This window comes from Hippocampus bargibanti, linkage group LG03 (genome assembly GCF_051943395.1).
Source record: "Hippocampus bargibanti isolate YZ-2025 linkage group LG03, ASM5194339v1, whole genome shotgun sequence".
Classification (NCBI taxonomy): domain Eukaryota; kingdom Metazoa; phylum Chordata; class Actinopteri; order Syngnathiformes; family Syngnathidae; genus Hippocampus; species Hippocampus bargibanti.
Genome location: NC_142736.1, coordinates 24,504,681 through 24,519,208, shown reverse-complemented (window position 1 = coordinate 24,519,208; position 14,528 = coordinate 24,504,681). Strand labels below are relative to the sequence as shown.

The 14,528-nt window shown below is 40.0% G+C and overlaps 1 protein-coding gene across 1 annotated transcript in view; it reads left to right on the top strand.

Moving 5' to 3' along the window:
• LOC148900774 (hexokinase-1-like) overlaps positions 1-14,476 on the top strand; it is a 27,652-nt gene extending 13,176 nt beyond the window's left edge. Inside the window, exons 8-21 of the mRNA XM_088992731.1 lie at positions 138-293; positions 1,172-1,259; positions 2,339-2,484; positions 4,144-4,336; positions 4,407-4,518; positions 6,236-6,384; positions 6,791-6,910; positions 6,988-7,083; positions 8,473-8,572; positions 9,051-9,234; positions 9,363-9,518; positions 9,798-9,885; positions 11,112-11,257; positions 11,886-14,476. Coding sequence (XP_088848857.1) covers positions 138-293; positions 1,172-1,259; positions 2,339-2,484; positions 4,144-4,336; positions 4,407-4,518; positions 6,236-6,384; positions 6,791-6,910; positions 6,988-7,083; positions 8,473-8,572; positions 9,051-9,234; positions 9,363-9,518; positions 9,798-9,885; positions 11,112-11,257; positions 11,886-12,024 — 1,873 coding nt within the window. The 3' untranslated portion in view covers positions 12,025-14,476. The remainder of the gene's footprint in view (positions 1-137; positions 294-1,171; positions 1,260-2,338; positions 2,485-4,143; positions 4,337-4,406; positions 4,519-6,235; positions 6,385-6,790; positions 6,911-6,987; positions 7,084-8,472; positions 8,573-9,050; positions 9,235-9,362; positions 9,519-9,797; positions 9,886-11,111; positions 11,258-11,885) is intronic.
• The last annotated feature ends 52 nt before the right edge of the window (positions 14,477-14,528 follow it).

The following is a 14,528-nucleotide window of genomic DNA, read 5'->3' as shown; positions in this document are numbered from 1 at the left end:
AAGACAAACAATTAAATCAACAAAATAAAATTGTCGGAAGATGAATTCTCCAAATTCAAGGAGAACCTAGCAGTCATTGCTCAATTGCAATTTACGTGATCAGCAGTTTGATAACTCAAATGTTAATTGGGCTGCAGGTTTGAGAAGATGGTGAGTGGATTGTACATGGGCGAGGTTGTTCGCTTAATTCTGGTCAAGATGGCCAGGGAAGGTATGCTGTTTGAAGGAAGGATCACCGCTGAGCTTCTTACAAAAGGGAAGATTGAGACCAAGCACGTTTCAGCCATGGAGAAGTAAGTTTCATTTAAAATGGAAAAACCTGATGTGCATTGTGATTTAATCACATTCATGTGCCACAGCGGACTACAAAATGAAGTCAAATTTATTTTCATTGTCTTTAATGAAAGAATGAACGAAGAATATGAGCAACAGTTAAAAACAGGCCAAAAATTCTACAAAAATTCTAAAAATTAGTTGCATATTAAATGTTGCATTCTCCAGTGGAATGAATATAATTTGCAATTTAAAATTGCATGGCACATTTTAAAATGTTTTTTGTTTCATTAACTCATTCACTGCCAGATGATGTGCAAAAATGTGTCCACTTCAGTGCCAAGGTTTTTGTCATTTTCACTCAAATTTCAGAACCCACAGAATATTGAGCGTTAGTACTACCTAAACATTTAATGTCTTGTTTTCTTTTATCAGAAAAAAGAGTTAATTCCTATGTTATATGAGTCTGGAGTTATTTTAGCTTGAAATTGGGGCGGCTGTGTAAAAGGCAAATGCTGCCCCCTTCATGGGAGTGGAAAACACTGCCAGAGGTCTTACCAGCGCTTGATCAGCACCCCCTGCAAGAAAAACCAAAACACGAACAAATTTGGGAATGGTGCTCCACGTCATATTTTCAATTCCCAATTAAATTCGGGAATGGCAGTGAATGAGTTAAATATGGGCAAGGTCTTTTTTCAAATTGACATTTTCTACTTGCTTTATCATTATTCTTGAATTCTAGTATACTCCCATCTTGTAGTTTGCTCTCAATAAATTCTATGACAAGGTTCCAATTTGGAAAAATAATGCTTTTCTTATCTTGATCTGAAAAAGTTTGCAGCGCCCTGATTTATTGGATTATCGCACAGTGTCACTCTTTCTGTGTCGTCTTGTTTAGGACTAAGGAGGGATTAAGCAAAACCAAAGAGATTTTAATCAGACTTGGTGTGGAGCCCTCGGATGACGATTGCACTGCCGTTCAACATGTGGGTATTTATAAAGTATTCTTTATAGAAAGAGGCTGGCCTAATTCTAGCGCCATTTTATCCTCTATTCTTGGCTTTGTTCCACAGACAATACCATGTATGTTAGGTTAATTATAGACCGTCGCAATTAAAGTAAGATTTAAAGGACAACCGACGTCTCCGGACAAGTTGTGTCCATAATTTGTAAAATTGCTTCAAATGACTTCTTCTGAGCGTATTTTACAAAGATTCCGCGGCATATAGCTATATTTTACGTTTTACGACTTGCGCTGAATATTCAGGAAGTCGTGTTTTTGAGTTGGTGACGAGTCCGTACGTGACGTCACTAAAGGACCGCCCTTTACCGTAAAAAAAAAAAACACATTGTAGCGGTCCTTCCATCACGTCAATGTATTTTGCTGTACTTGTTTGGTCTGGGGACCTCGTGTTCCACCCAAAAGCCGCCAGAAGAGGGCGTCCAAGCGCCATATAAGGAATTTATCAGCCTGTGGAAACGGAGGTGGCCACAGGAGGTCGCCATTTTGTGCCTCTTTTTTTAGGTGAGAGATTTTCCGACAATTTCGCCTCAAAATGGCACAAATAAATTCTTTAATCGATTGCAGACATGTATGCTTTCCTCTTCAGAACTATTTGAATCATATTCATCACTGGATGTGGAACCAGAAAGCATATTCTCTGAATCTGAAGCCATTGTTTTGATTCACTAGCAATGCAAGACCGGGGGCGGGACTTTCTGAAAATGCCCAATTCGCAGCTCAATTTTTTGCAGATTTTGGACACTTTAAGTCATTTTATTGGTGTTTTGCATTTGAATAAAAATATCATACTGCATGTTTTGGGTATTTTAGATGCTATAAAACGTTTTTCTGGTGTCAGTTAAAAAACAAAAAAGTGACGTCGGTTGTCCTTTAATGGTTGTGACATTATGCAATATATTTAATAGAGAGATAACTGCAGGATCAACCTCGCCCATCTGGGATAGATTCCAGTTTTGCATTCTTCCTTCGTAAGTGGTTGGAAAACAAAAAGGATGTGCAGATCTTTTAATGTGTTTCTCTTCCCTCATCCACTCCATTTAGGTTTGCACTATTGTCTCTTGCCGTTCTGCCAACCTGATAGCGGCATTGCTTGCGGGCATCCTCAAAAGGCTGAAGGAGAATAAAGGAGTGGCCCGACTGCGCACCACTGTTGGCATTGACGGATCTCTTTACAAGATGCACCCACAGTGAGTTGTGGAAACAAGCATTTATTTCACCATCCATTTTCTGGAGGCAGTACAGTGATCCCTTGTTTATCACGGGTGATGAAGGACCGGAACCACCCGCGATAGACGAAAAACAGCGATGTAGCGAACCCTACATGTACTGTATTGGTAAATTTACATGTGTACGAGTACAAAAAAATATTTTTAGGCCAAATTTAGTGCAACACAGTACAGAACATGCATACAGAAGCACAGTAAATGTTTGTAGTACAGTACAAAACTCAAGTGTAATAAAGTAAACAGTCCACTATCAACATACAGTAAATGCAGTAGAACATTTACGTGTACACTACTCGTCTTTCTTGATGTCACGCACCGTAGATTCATTGACGGTGTAATGGCGTGCAGCAGCGGCATAACTTTGGCCTTCCCTCAGTTTGTCAAGTAATCTTACTTTTTCAATCACTGTCGTCATTTTCCTCTTCTTTTTTGGTTAGCTCCATGATTTTGAAGGCACGGGTGTTTAGGAGCAATTGTTGGGGGGGTGTATTAAGTATGAATGAAAATACGAGAATGCGTATGGTACGTAACCCGAACTAACGCGATGCGAGAACAGGAGGAGGGAGAAGCATTTAGGTAGGTTGAATACTGTCCAGTAGTGTCGTCTCTCGGCCAATCAACTTCGGCCCGAGTCAGCGTGAAAGCAAATGAAAAAAAGAAAAACCCAAGTTGACAACGCGGCATCTCATCAATGTAAACAAAGTCAAGACGATTAATGTACAAAGTGATGAAAAATTTGTTTACATTAATCGGCGACTCATTGTCAGGTGTAGCCAAATAAAACCAATGATTTTGGTTACTGAACTGATGTTCGGTTTTATGCATTAACACCACAGTCTTCTTCTTCTGTTCCTTTCGGCTTTTCTCTTCAGCGAATCAGTGTCCTCCATTTTCAGACGTTTTATTCGCATGTTTGTTTTGGCCAAGCTTTGTCGTCGGATGCCCTTATTGACACAACCCTCTATATTAATCCGGGTTTGGGACCGGCACAAGAAGACACTGGCTTGTGTCCCCCTGTGGCTACAGAACAAGCAACTCTATGAACTTCATAAAGGCTCCCAAACACAAAATGGTCATCGGCACGGCATCATTCAAAGAAAACAAAACTATACTCATCAATTCTGCTGTCATTTAATGAACAATCATTTCATTTCATTCTCAATGTTCACACCTCTCTCCTGCATTAACACCACAGTAATGCCTTAAAATGAATGAATAAATAAAAAAAATAGCAACAGTAAATCTAATGAATGCTGTATGCTGCTCTCTTTGACCCATTGTTGTTTTACAGTACTGTACTATAGTGACTTTCGCCGCCATTTGCGGCCATTTTTTTAGGTTAAAAAAAAGTATGCAATGCATCAAGGGCCGCGATAATGGAATCACGAAGTAGCACGGGATTACTGTCTACATGTTGCACAGCATCTCTGTATTAAAATTAAATTCTAGACATTTGTTAAGAATTGACCCAAGGTATTTGTAGCTGTCTAAAGATTGCACCCCCTGGCCTTTTATGAATGCTCGCTGTCCCAATTTGTGTTCATAATCACCTGAAAGACCATAATAATAACAATATATTTGAATTCCACAATGACAACCACTCTAACATGTCTGCTTCAGGTATGCCCGTCGTCTCCATAAGGCAGTCCGTCGACTGGTCCCCGACTCTGATGTGCGGTTTCTCCTGTCAGAGAGCGGTAGTGGTAAAGGTGCCGCCATGGTGACGGCTGTGGCTTACAGACTCACTGAGCAATCGAGGCAAATCGCGCAAACTTTGTCAGAGTTCCGCCTGACGATCGATCAACTGCTGGAGGTGAGGAGGGATGATAAGTGATATTTGCATATGAGCATATCGCTAAATTTTACTATGTGTGTTTATTTAGGTAAAGCAGCGAATGAGGACAGAGATCCAAAATGGCCTTTCGAAGGCTACGCAAGAGTCTGCCACAGTGAAAATGTTGCCAACGTTTGTTTGCAGCACTCCCGATGGCACAGGTCAGACACTTACTCGTTTTCTTGTGAGGACTCTGTCAGAATGCTGCATAAATGTTTCATATGAATACTTGACTGTATGACTGCATGTACTGTATTTGGCCGGCTCCCTGTTGCACTCACAGAAAATATGGATTTCGTCCACCATTTATTGCGAGAACAGATTTCAAAGGTAGATGGCAAAACACTTAAATTAATGAAGCCGCCTGATTTTAACTCATTCACTGCCAGATGTGCAAAAATGTGTGCACTCCAGTGCCAGGGTTTTTGTCATTTTTACTCACATTTCAGGATCCACAGCATATTGAGTTTTAGGACTACATAAACACGACGTCACTTTTTTGTTTCTTAACTGACATCAAAAAAACGTTTGATAGCATCTAAAATACCCAAAACACGTAGTATGATATTTTTATTCAAATGCGAAACACCAATAAAAATGACTTAAAGTGTCCAAAATCTGCAAAAAATTCAGCTGCGAATTGGGCATTTTCACAAAGTCCCGCCCCCAGTTCATGACGTCACGCCAAGAAGTCTTGCATTGCTGGAGAATCAAAACCATGGCTTCAAATTCGGAGAATATGCTTTCTTGTTACACATCCAGTTATGAATATGATTCAAATAGTTCTGAAGAGGTAAGCATACATGTTTGCAATCGATTAAATAATTTATTCCGTGCCATTTTGAGGCAACATTGAGGGGAAATGTCTCACTGAAAAGATACGCAAAATAGCAACCTCCTGTGCCCACCTACGTTTCCACAGGCTGATAAATTCCTTATATGGAGCTTGGACGCCCTCTTCTGGCGGCTTTTGGGTGCAACACGAGGTCCCCAGACCAAACAAGTACAGCAAAATACATTGACGTGATTGAAGCACTGCTAGAATGCGTCATTTTTTCGGTGAGGGGCATTCCTTTAGTGACGTCACGTAAGGACTCATCACCAACTCAAAAACAAGACTTCCTGAATGTTCAGCGCGAGTCTTAAAACGTAAAATATAGCTATATGCGGTGGAATCTTATTAAAATCCGCTCAGTAGAAGTGATGTGAAGCCATTTTACAAATTATGGACACAACTTGTCCGGAGACGTCGGTTGTCCTTTAATTTTGCGTAAGAAACCTTAGACTCCCTTCTTTGAATTAATAAATAAATGTCACTCTTGTCCTTTGAATGTGAATTAGGGATCCAGAAAGAAGGGATCTCAATGCAGGGCCGTTTGGCATTTGAGACTTTTACTTGAGATAAAAGCTTTATACCAAGGTCAAGCCTTATAACAGCATCAACTAAAAAAGAAGGCGCTATCTTTGGGCGAAGGAGATGCGCCATGTCCTGGTGTACTCCCACACACATTGTGACCTGACTTTCACATAAACAAGTCTACAATGAGAAAGTCTTAGCCCGGCCAGAACAGCTTCCTCATCTCATAATCTGTCATTGAGACAGTGCACTTTAAATTCCTGATTTGAAAACATGGGTGTTTTCATGGTTAAAAGAAAATATAACCTAATTTACTGTCATTTCAAGACCATATGGCGCATCATATTAAAACTGTCATTTACCGGTTTAATTTCTGTATTCAAAACACACAAGATGCATTGTATTATTGGATGCAGGCATGGTAAAATGTGTGCAAGTTTAGAAAATATGCAAATGCATTTTTATCTGGCTTGGAACTGATACTAATTTTGACGTCTTACTGTATTACTGTCTGACTGCAGAAAATGGCGATTTCCTGGCCTTGGATTTAGGAGGAACCAACTTCAGAGTACTGATGGTGAAAATCCGTTCTGGGAAGAAAAGAACGGTGGAGATGCACAACAAGATTTACGCCATTCCTCTCGAAGTGATGCAGGGAACAGGAGAGGAGGTGACATGAACATGCAATTAAAAAGATCATGCAGTATTTGCCTTACAAGTAGGGGGCAGCATATAACCTCGACAAAATCGACGTGAAGAGTGTGGGAAGTTGCCAAGTTAGTTGTAAGCTTATAAGAAGCACTGTAGCTGTTTTAATGTAGACTGGTTTGTGTAGTGTTTAGGATTAGTGCTGACATAACTTTTTTTTGGACAGATAATACTGTCTGTTACCTTTTGACCCAGGCTTCACTTAAAAAAAAACTTGTTGACCGATAGAACAACACATTTATCGCCGTGGTGGAAAGCCCTTTCTTCTCTGTTATCGTTCCTCCGCATTTGATCCTGTTTCCGTATATTTGTGTGTATCAAAACACAGCCACGTATGTTACATATGTGACATCCTTTTCATCTTTCAGCTGTTTGATCACATTGTGCAATGTATAAGTGACTTCCTGGACTACATGGGGATGAAGAATGCTCGTCTTCCGATGGGCTTCACCTTCTCATTCCCTTGCCTTCAGACCAGTCTTGATGAAGTGAGTAGCTCTGTGTCTGTAGTTTTCTCAAAACGGGGCCTTTTCTGACATTGCGATGTGTGTGTATGTCTACAAAGGGCGTACTGTTAACGTGGACCAAAGGTTTCAAAGCAACAGACTGTGAAGGAGAAGATGTGGTGGGGCTTTTGAGAGAGGCCATTAAAAGACGAGAGGTAGGCAAACAGTTTGGGGAGACAATCATAACCGAAATCACTTTTTTGTTTCCTAACTGACATCAGAAAAACGTTTTATAGCATCTAAAATACCCAAAACACGCAGTATGATAGTTTTATTCAAATGCAAAACACCAATAAAAATGACTTAAAGTGTCCAAAATCTGCAAAAAATTGAGCTGTGAATTGGCCATTTTCAGAAAGTCCTGCCCCCTTGTTCGTGACGTCACGGCAAGACGTCTTGCATTGCTGGAGAATCAAAACAATGGCTTCAGATTCGGAGAATATGCTTTCTTGTTACACATCCAGTTATGAACATGATTCAAATAGTTCTGAAGAGGAAAGCATACATGTTTGCAATCGATTAAAGAATTTATTCCGTGCCATTTTGAGGCAACATTGGGGGTAAATGTCTCACCCAAAAAGAGGCAGAAGAAAATGGCAACCTCTTGTAGACATGACAGTGTATTGCGTTTCCACAGGCTGATAATTTCTTTATATGGAGCTTGGACGCCCTCTTCTGGCGCAACATGAGGTTTTCAGACCAAACAAGCATTGACGTGATGGAAGGACTGCTACAAAGTGTCCTTTTTTTTCGGTCAGAGACGTTCCTTCAGTGACGTCACGTACGGACTCGTCACCAACTCAAAAACAAGACTTCCGGAATATTCAGCGCGAGTCTTAAAACGTAAAATCTAGCTATATGCCGTGGAATCTTTGTAAAATACGCTCAGTAGAAGTCATTTGAAGCCATTTTACAAATTATGGACACAACTTGTCCGGAGACGTCGGTTGTCCTTTAAATGCAAAGCAATCTATTCAATCATACGATTAATAATTAAAATATTGGAAATAGAAATGACCGGTGCGGTCTTTAGCCTTTATAACAGCGATATTAACTCATTCACTGCGAGACGTGCAAACTCCAGTGCCAGGGTTTTTGTCATTGTCACTTGAATTCGAGGACCCACAGAATATTGAGTTTTAGGACTACATAAACATTACGTACAGCGTTAAAAACCTTAAAATGTAGGTTTTTTTTTTAAAGGTCTGGAGTCATATGAGGGCGGCCGTACAACATACAATACATATTGCTTTATATCGAGCTTTAACAACAGCTGAAGCTGAAACAAAGCACTAAGATGGAAAAAGGGAAATGCCGCCCCCTTGTGGAAAAGAAATAAACATTGCCAGAGGCCATGGCCAACCAATCATGAAAAAACTTAACCCAAACAAATTCGGGAATGGCGCTCTATGTCATATTTTCAATTCCCGAATAAATCTGTTTAATGGCAGTGAATGAGTTAAATGTACAGAGAATGACTCCGATTGCCTTAACTTGTAAATCAACTTGTGTCGCCGTAACTCTTCCCTTTGTTTCTTTGAAAGGAATTTGACTTGGATGTTGTGGCAATCGTCAATGACACCGTGGGCACCATGATGACCTGCGCGTACGAGGAACCCACCTGTGAAATTGGGCTCATTGCCGGTCAGTTTACATTTTGTGGAGTTAACTTCAAAGAAATGATCCGAATAATAATAATAATAATACATTTACTTTAGAAGCACCTTTCAAAGCTCTCAAGGACACTTTACAGCAGGGGTGTCAAAGTTATTTTTTGCCGCGGGCCACATTGTTGTTATGGTTTCCTCTCGAGGGCCGTTATGAATTTGGGGAACCCATTAAAATGTTTAAATCCCTTCAAATAGTACATATAGAGCACACAGCAAATTAATGAATAACTCGTTTTCAAATCTGAAGTCAAGAATAATGACTTTTATTGTATTGACATCCAAAAATATGAAATCTTGGCTCAGATTTTAGCAATCATCATGGAATTTAACAAGTTTGATTTGCTTTCGCGGGCCGAAAAAAATGATGTGGCGGGCCGGATTTGGCCCGCGGGCCTTGACTTTGACACCTGTGCTTTACAGTAATAATCTAACGCTTTTACATCTACATGTAGGCACCGGTAGTAATGCCTGTTACATGGAGGAGATGAGGAACATTGAGATGATAGACTCCAATGAAGGCAGAATGTGTGTCAACATGGAGTGGGGTGCCTTCGGTGATAACGGATGCCTCGACGACATCAGGACTGAGTATGACTGTGCTGTAGATGACTTCTCTCTCCATCCAGGAAAACAAAGGTACAACATGCAAACATGGACATGTATTGGCGTGATGCCTTTTATGGGCTAGACTTCAATTGATCTACGGCGCGTGTGTTACTAAGTGTGTATTGATACATGATTTTCTGTGTGTGTGTGCGTGACAGATATGAGAAAATGTGCAGTGGTATGTACCTTGGGGAAATCGTGCGGAACATCTTAATAGACTTGACCAAGAGGGGCTTCCTCTTCAGAGGTCAGATTTCAGAGACGCTGAAGACCAGAGGCATCTTTGAAACCAAGTTCCTCTCTCAGATTGAGAGGTAAGAATGTATTGATTTTTAATTTAACAACATACTCACCAAGATGCTTGTTTACCTCAGTGATGTTCTCATTAGGAGTCAGTGTATGGATTAATCAGTCCGGCAATAAATCTTGAGGTAGAATTGGAATTTGTGTGCTTGATTGGTGATTATTCATGTCTTACAGCAGTTGATGTGAACTCAAATACTGTATTTAATTACAACCAGAAGAGGCTTAGTTGATTAAAACAATTGATTTCCTTCATATTGGTAACTCTTGATGTGTGTGTCTTTCTCCAGTGACAGATTGGCGTTACTTCAAGTGAGGTCGATCTTGCAACAACTTGGTCTAGACAGCACATGTGATGACAGTATAATTGTCAAAGAGGTATGTTTCACCAGAAAGTCATTTTTTGCCGCGGGCCACATTGTAAGGCCGTTATGAATTTGGAGAAGCCATTGGAACGTTTACTCCCCTCCACATATTACATATAGAGCGCACAACAAATTAATGAATAACTAGTTTTCAAATCTGAAGTCAAGAATAATGACTGTTATTGCTCACCCACTAAAAAACGTATCCTGTAACTGTAAAGTGACCTTAAGAGTTTTGAAAGGCGCTTATAAATTTATTATTATTATTATTATTATTATTATTATTATTATTATTATTATTATTATTATTATTATTATTATTATTATTGTTATTATTATTATTATTGTGTTTTACATCCAAAATGTGAAATTTTGGTTAGGATTTTAGAAAGCATCATGGAATTTCACAAGTTTGATTTGCTTTCGCGGGCCGAATAAAAATGATGTCGCGGGTCGGATTTGGCCCCCGGGCCTTGACTTTGACACCTGTGATCTAGACTAATAACTCGCAAAACAATATAAATTACACTCTCTCTCTCTTTCTCTCCCTGTGTCGCTCTGTCTCATTTTCTGTCTCTTTTTCTCTCTGTCTGTCTCTGTTTCTCTGTCTCTCACTCTGTGTGTGTGCGTGTGTGTGTGTCTCTCTCTCTCTCTCTCTCTCTCTCTCTCTCTCTCTCTCTCTCTCTCTCTCTCTCTCTCTCTCTCTCTCTCTCTCTCTCTCTCTCTCTCTCTCTCTCTCTCTCTCTCTCTCTCTCTCTCTCTCTCTCTCTCTCTCTCTCTCTCTCTCTCTCTCTGCTACTTTAACTACAAATGGCATACTGCAGTAATATATTTGTATGTTGTATAGCCCTCATATTTCTGCCCATATTTGACCCAAAGTATCCTCAATCTTGAGTCTAATGCTATTATTAATTAAACATTGTACTGCATTACATTGGCTGACATTTCGCTTCAACCATTTGAACTTTCACACCCTTACTACTTTGAGTCTTATCAAAACAAACTTTTTGAACCTTATTGTATCTGTGCTGAGGTTGTTGAATAAAATGCAGTTGGTGTACATTTGTGAGGAAATATTGAAACTTACAAAATGTTTGCTCAACTGTGAGTTGTAAAAGAGCTTTGTGTGTGACTATCTTTAAATTTCATGTGTGGAAATACATGTGTTTTAAGGTTTTGTGAACCGATGAGATTCAGTATAATGTGTTGCAATAAAGATTTTTTTTTTTCCTTATTCAGGTCTGTGGAGCAGTGTCCCGTCGAGCCGCTCAGCTCTGTGGGGCAGGAATGGCGGCCGTTGTGGATAAAATCAGAGAAAACCGTGGCTTGGACTTTTTGAACATCACTGTTGGGGTGGATGGGACTCTTTACAAACTTCATCCACAGTGAGTTACAGAATTGTACTTTGGTTCAACACAAAACCATTCTCTGCAAGTGCCTCATTAACTCGAATTTATTCAAGTGTTGGTTTTTCTTGCGGGGGTGCAGATAATGCGCCGCTCAGACCTCTGGCAATGTTTTTCCCTTCCAGGGGGGGGGGGGCAGAATTTCCTTTTTTTCCATGTTAGCGTTTTGTTCCAGCTTCAGCAAGTGCTATATAAACCAATATGTATGTATTGCATTGTATTTTGGACCGCTCCCCTCATTTCAAGCCCATATAACTCCAGACCCATATCATTTAGGAAATAACTTTTTTTTCTGATGAAAGAAGAGAATCTAAGGTTTCTTACACTGCATTGAATGGTTATATAGTCCTAAAAGTTAATATTCTATGGGTCCTGGAATTTGAGTGAAAATGACAAAAACCCTGTCACTGGAATGGACACATTTTTGCACGAGTGGCAGTGAATGAGTTAACAGATTGGAAAAAGCCATCCATCTAATTTCCAGCACAAATTATCCAGTGAACCACATAAAAGGAAATCAGAGATGACAAAAATGTTTCTTTAAATTGTCACAGGTGAAGTCAGCAGTCATTTCACATCATCCCAACTAATGATCTTTTCTGCACAGCTTCTCCCGGATCATGAACAAAACCGTCAAGGAACTTGCCCCTCACTGCCATGTCAACTTCCTGCTATCGGAGGACGGCAGTGGCAAAGGAGCAGCGCTCATCACGGCTGTGGGTGTCCGGTTGAGACACAGTCAATAACCGGCACAGTCCAGTGTCTTCCCTTGGCTGGCCCCTTTACTGCTCTGTCCACACTCCAGGGGCGACTGGAGTGCGTTCATGTGGAAGAAAATTTAGTAGCACAATCGCTATATTACCTGTAGAACACGTTGAAAGTTAAAAAAAGTTGATAGCCCAATTCAATTGCTATAACACAACCCTGCAACTTTGCTTTGAGGTGTGTAACGCTGCCACCCTCAGGATTTTTCTAGTAATTGCTAGATGTCAATCATAATACTGTATAATTGTCTCACTGCAGTCAGTTGAGTGCCGCATTAATGTTCTTCCATGATAATAAGTAGCTGCACTTTCATAAAAAAATATTCTGTACCAAAGTTAGCTGAATAGGTCTGCATAAAATAGCCAAATACAGTAAAGTCTCGTTATATCGATATCGGATATATCGATAGTCCCGGTTATATCGATACTATTTCTATGCACGCACGGAGAAAATTACATGCAAACAGGGTCGGATATATCGATAGTCCCGGTTATATCGATATTTTTTCGGACTCCCTTGAATATCGATATAACGAGACTTTACTGTATATATGAAGCGAGGGACAGTTGTTGACTAGTTTGCACATCTGCCTCAGCGTACAGATGACGTGGGTTCAAAACTGAGCTACATCCTTGTGTGGGGGGTTTGCATGTCCTCCCCGTTTTCATCCCACATTCCAAAAGCATGCATACCAAGTTCATTTTCCCAACTCCAAATTGTCCCTTGGTATGATTGCGAGTGCAAATGGTCGTTTGTCTCAGTGTGGCCCCCCACTTTGATTGGCTGACAACCAGTCCAAAGTGTGTCCCACCTCCTGCTCAAAGACAGCTGGGATAGGCTCCTGCACACCCACGACACTCCTGAGGAAAAGTGGCTCAGATCAGACAATGGATGAATGATATGTAAAGGGAATTTTGTTGTTGCTTTAAAGCTTTTAAGAGATTATTCCTGAATTCAATATATTTAATAGGTACTGTTATTTATTTTTGTATATCTAGTGGGGATTACGACAAATGCTGACGCACAAGAACACATACAAAGAGAAAGCTGTTATGTCATGTAAATGTGAATACCAACATGCAACATCTAACCTCTGCTCGGGGGACGCATGCTTTGAACGTGTCTGTTCTCCTCTTCTTTTGTGTTCCATTGTCCAATAATCCACTGTAAATTATTTCCAAAGACTTGTACAAATCCCGAGGTTGATGCTGTCAAGGCTGTGCGAATCCATCAATTAGTTAGCAACAGGAATGAACATGCTTGAGCTGTTATTGGTGTTGTTGCAGCACCAATGGCCCAAATCTGTAGGACATTACACTTGCTGAAACTTGCAGATAAGTTGAAACATTCTCATGAGAAGTATTTTAAATATTCTCAATTCTGGTACGATAAATGCGCTTTCAATGTGCGTTTTCATTTTTGCGTTATGAAAAGTGACAAGTTATGAAAAGTCGTCTTTGGGTTTCTGGTGTCCATCAGGGATCCATCCTCAGTACATAATTGTTTCGAACTTGAAGTATAACGATGTTAGCGGGTTGCAGTACCACTGGCCCAAATCTGTGGAAGAACATTACACTTGCTGAAACTTTCAGATAATTTCAAACATTCTGATGAGGAGGATATTAATATTCTCAATTCTTGTATGATAAATGCTCTTTAAATCTATGTTTTGTTTTTTGCTTCACGAAAAGTCCTCTTTGGGTTTCTGGTGTCCATCAGGGATCCATCCTCTTTCACTTAAAGTACAACGATGTTCGCGGGTTGCAGCACCACCGGCCCAAATCTGTGGAAGGACATTACACTTGCTGAAGCTTGACATTCTAATGAGGAGATTTTAAAATATCCTCACTTCTTGTATCATAAATGCTCTTTAAATCTATGTTTAGTTTTTTTTTTTTTTGCTTTACAAAAAGTCCTCTTTGGGTTTCTGGTGTCCATCAGGGATCCATCCTCAGTACATAATTATTTTTAACGTAAAGTTGTATAACGATGTTAGCGGGTCCATTTGCACTTTTGGCCCTTCTGTTGCAGGGATGGGCAACTTAAATGCTGGAGGAGCCCACAGTGCTCCGTCAGTCCTGGTGTTTGGTCCAATAAGAACATCTCTTGAACCTTTTAATCATTCGAGATGAGGTTTTGGGAGAGTATTGTAACAGTGGCATCAAAATATATATATCACGGTCCCTGAAATATATATCATTTTTGAATAGACAAATTGAAGCTGCTGTGGTGTTGTACATAAGAAATAAATCACACTTTTGTGGGCAAGAGAATATAAGAATTCTCACGAATGGCAGAGTTAATTGTTTTTTATTGAGTTAATTGCCTCATTAGCCACTCCATAATTGTCAATATCACAAACACTTGAATTGTTTACCTGTATCTGTTCAACACTGTCAGCCACTCAATAAAGTCAAAGCAATGTCAGAATTACTGATGCCTTGGTCTGTCAAAACTGCCGTTTGCGGTGTGTTTGGGAACATAA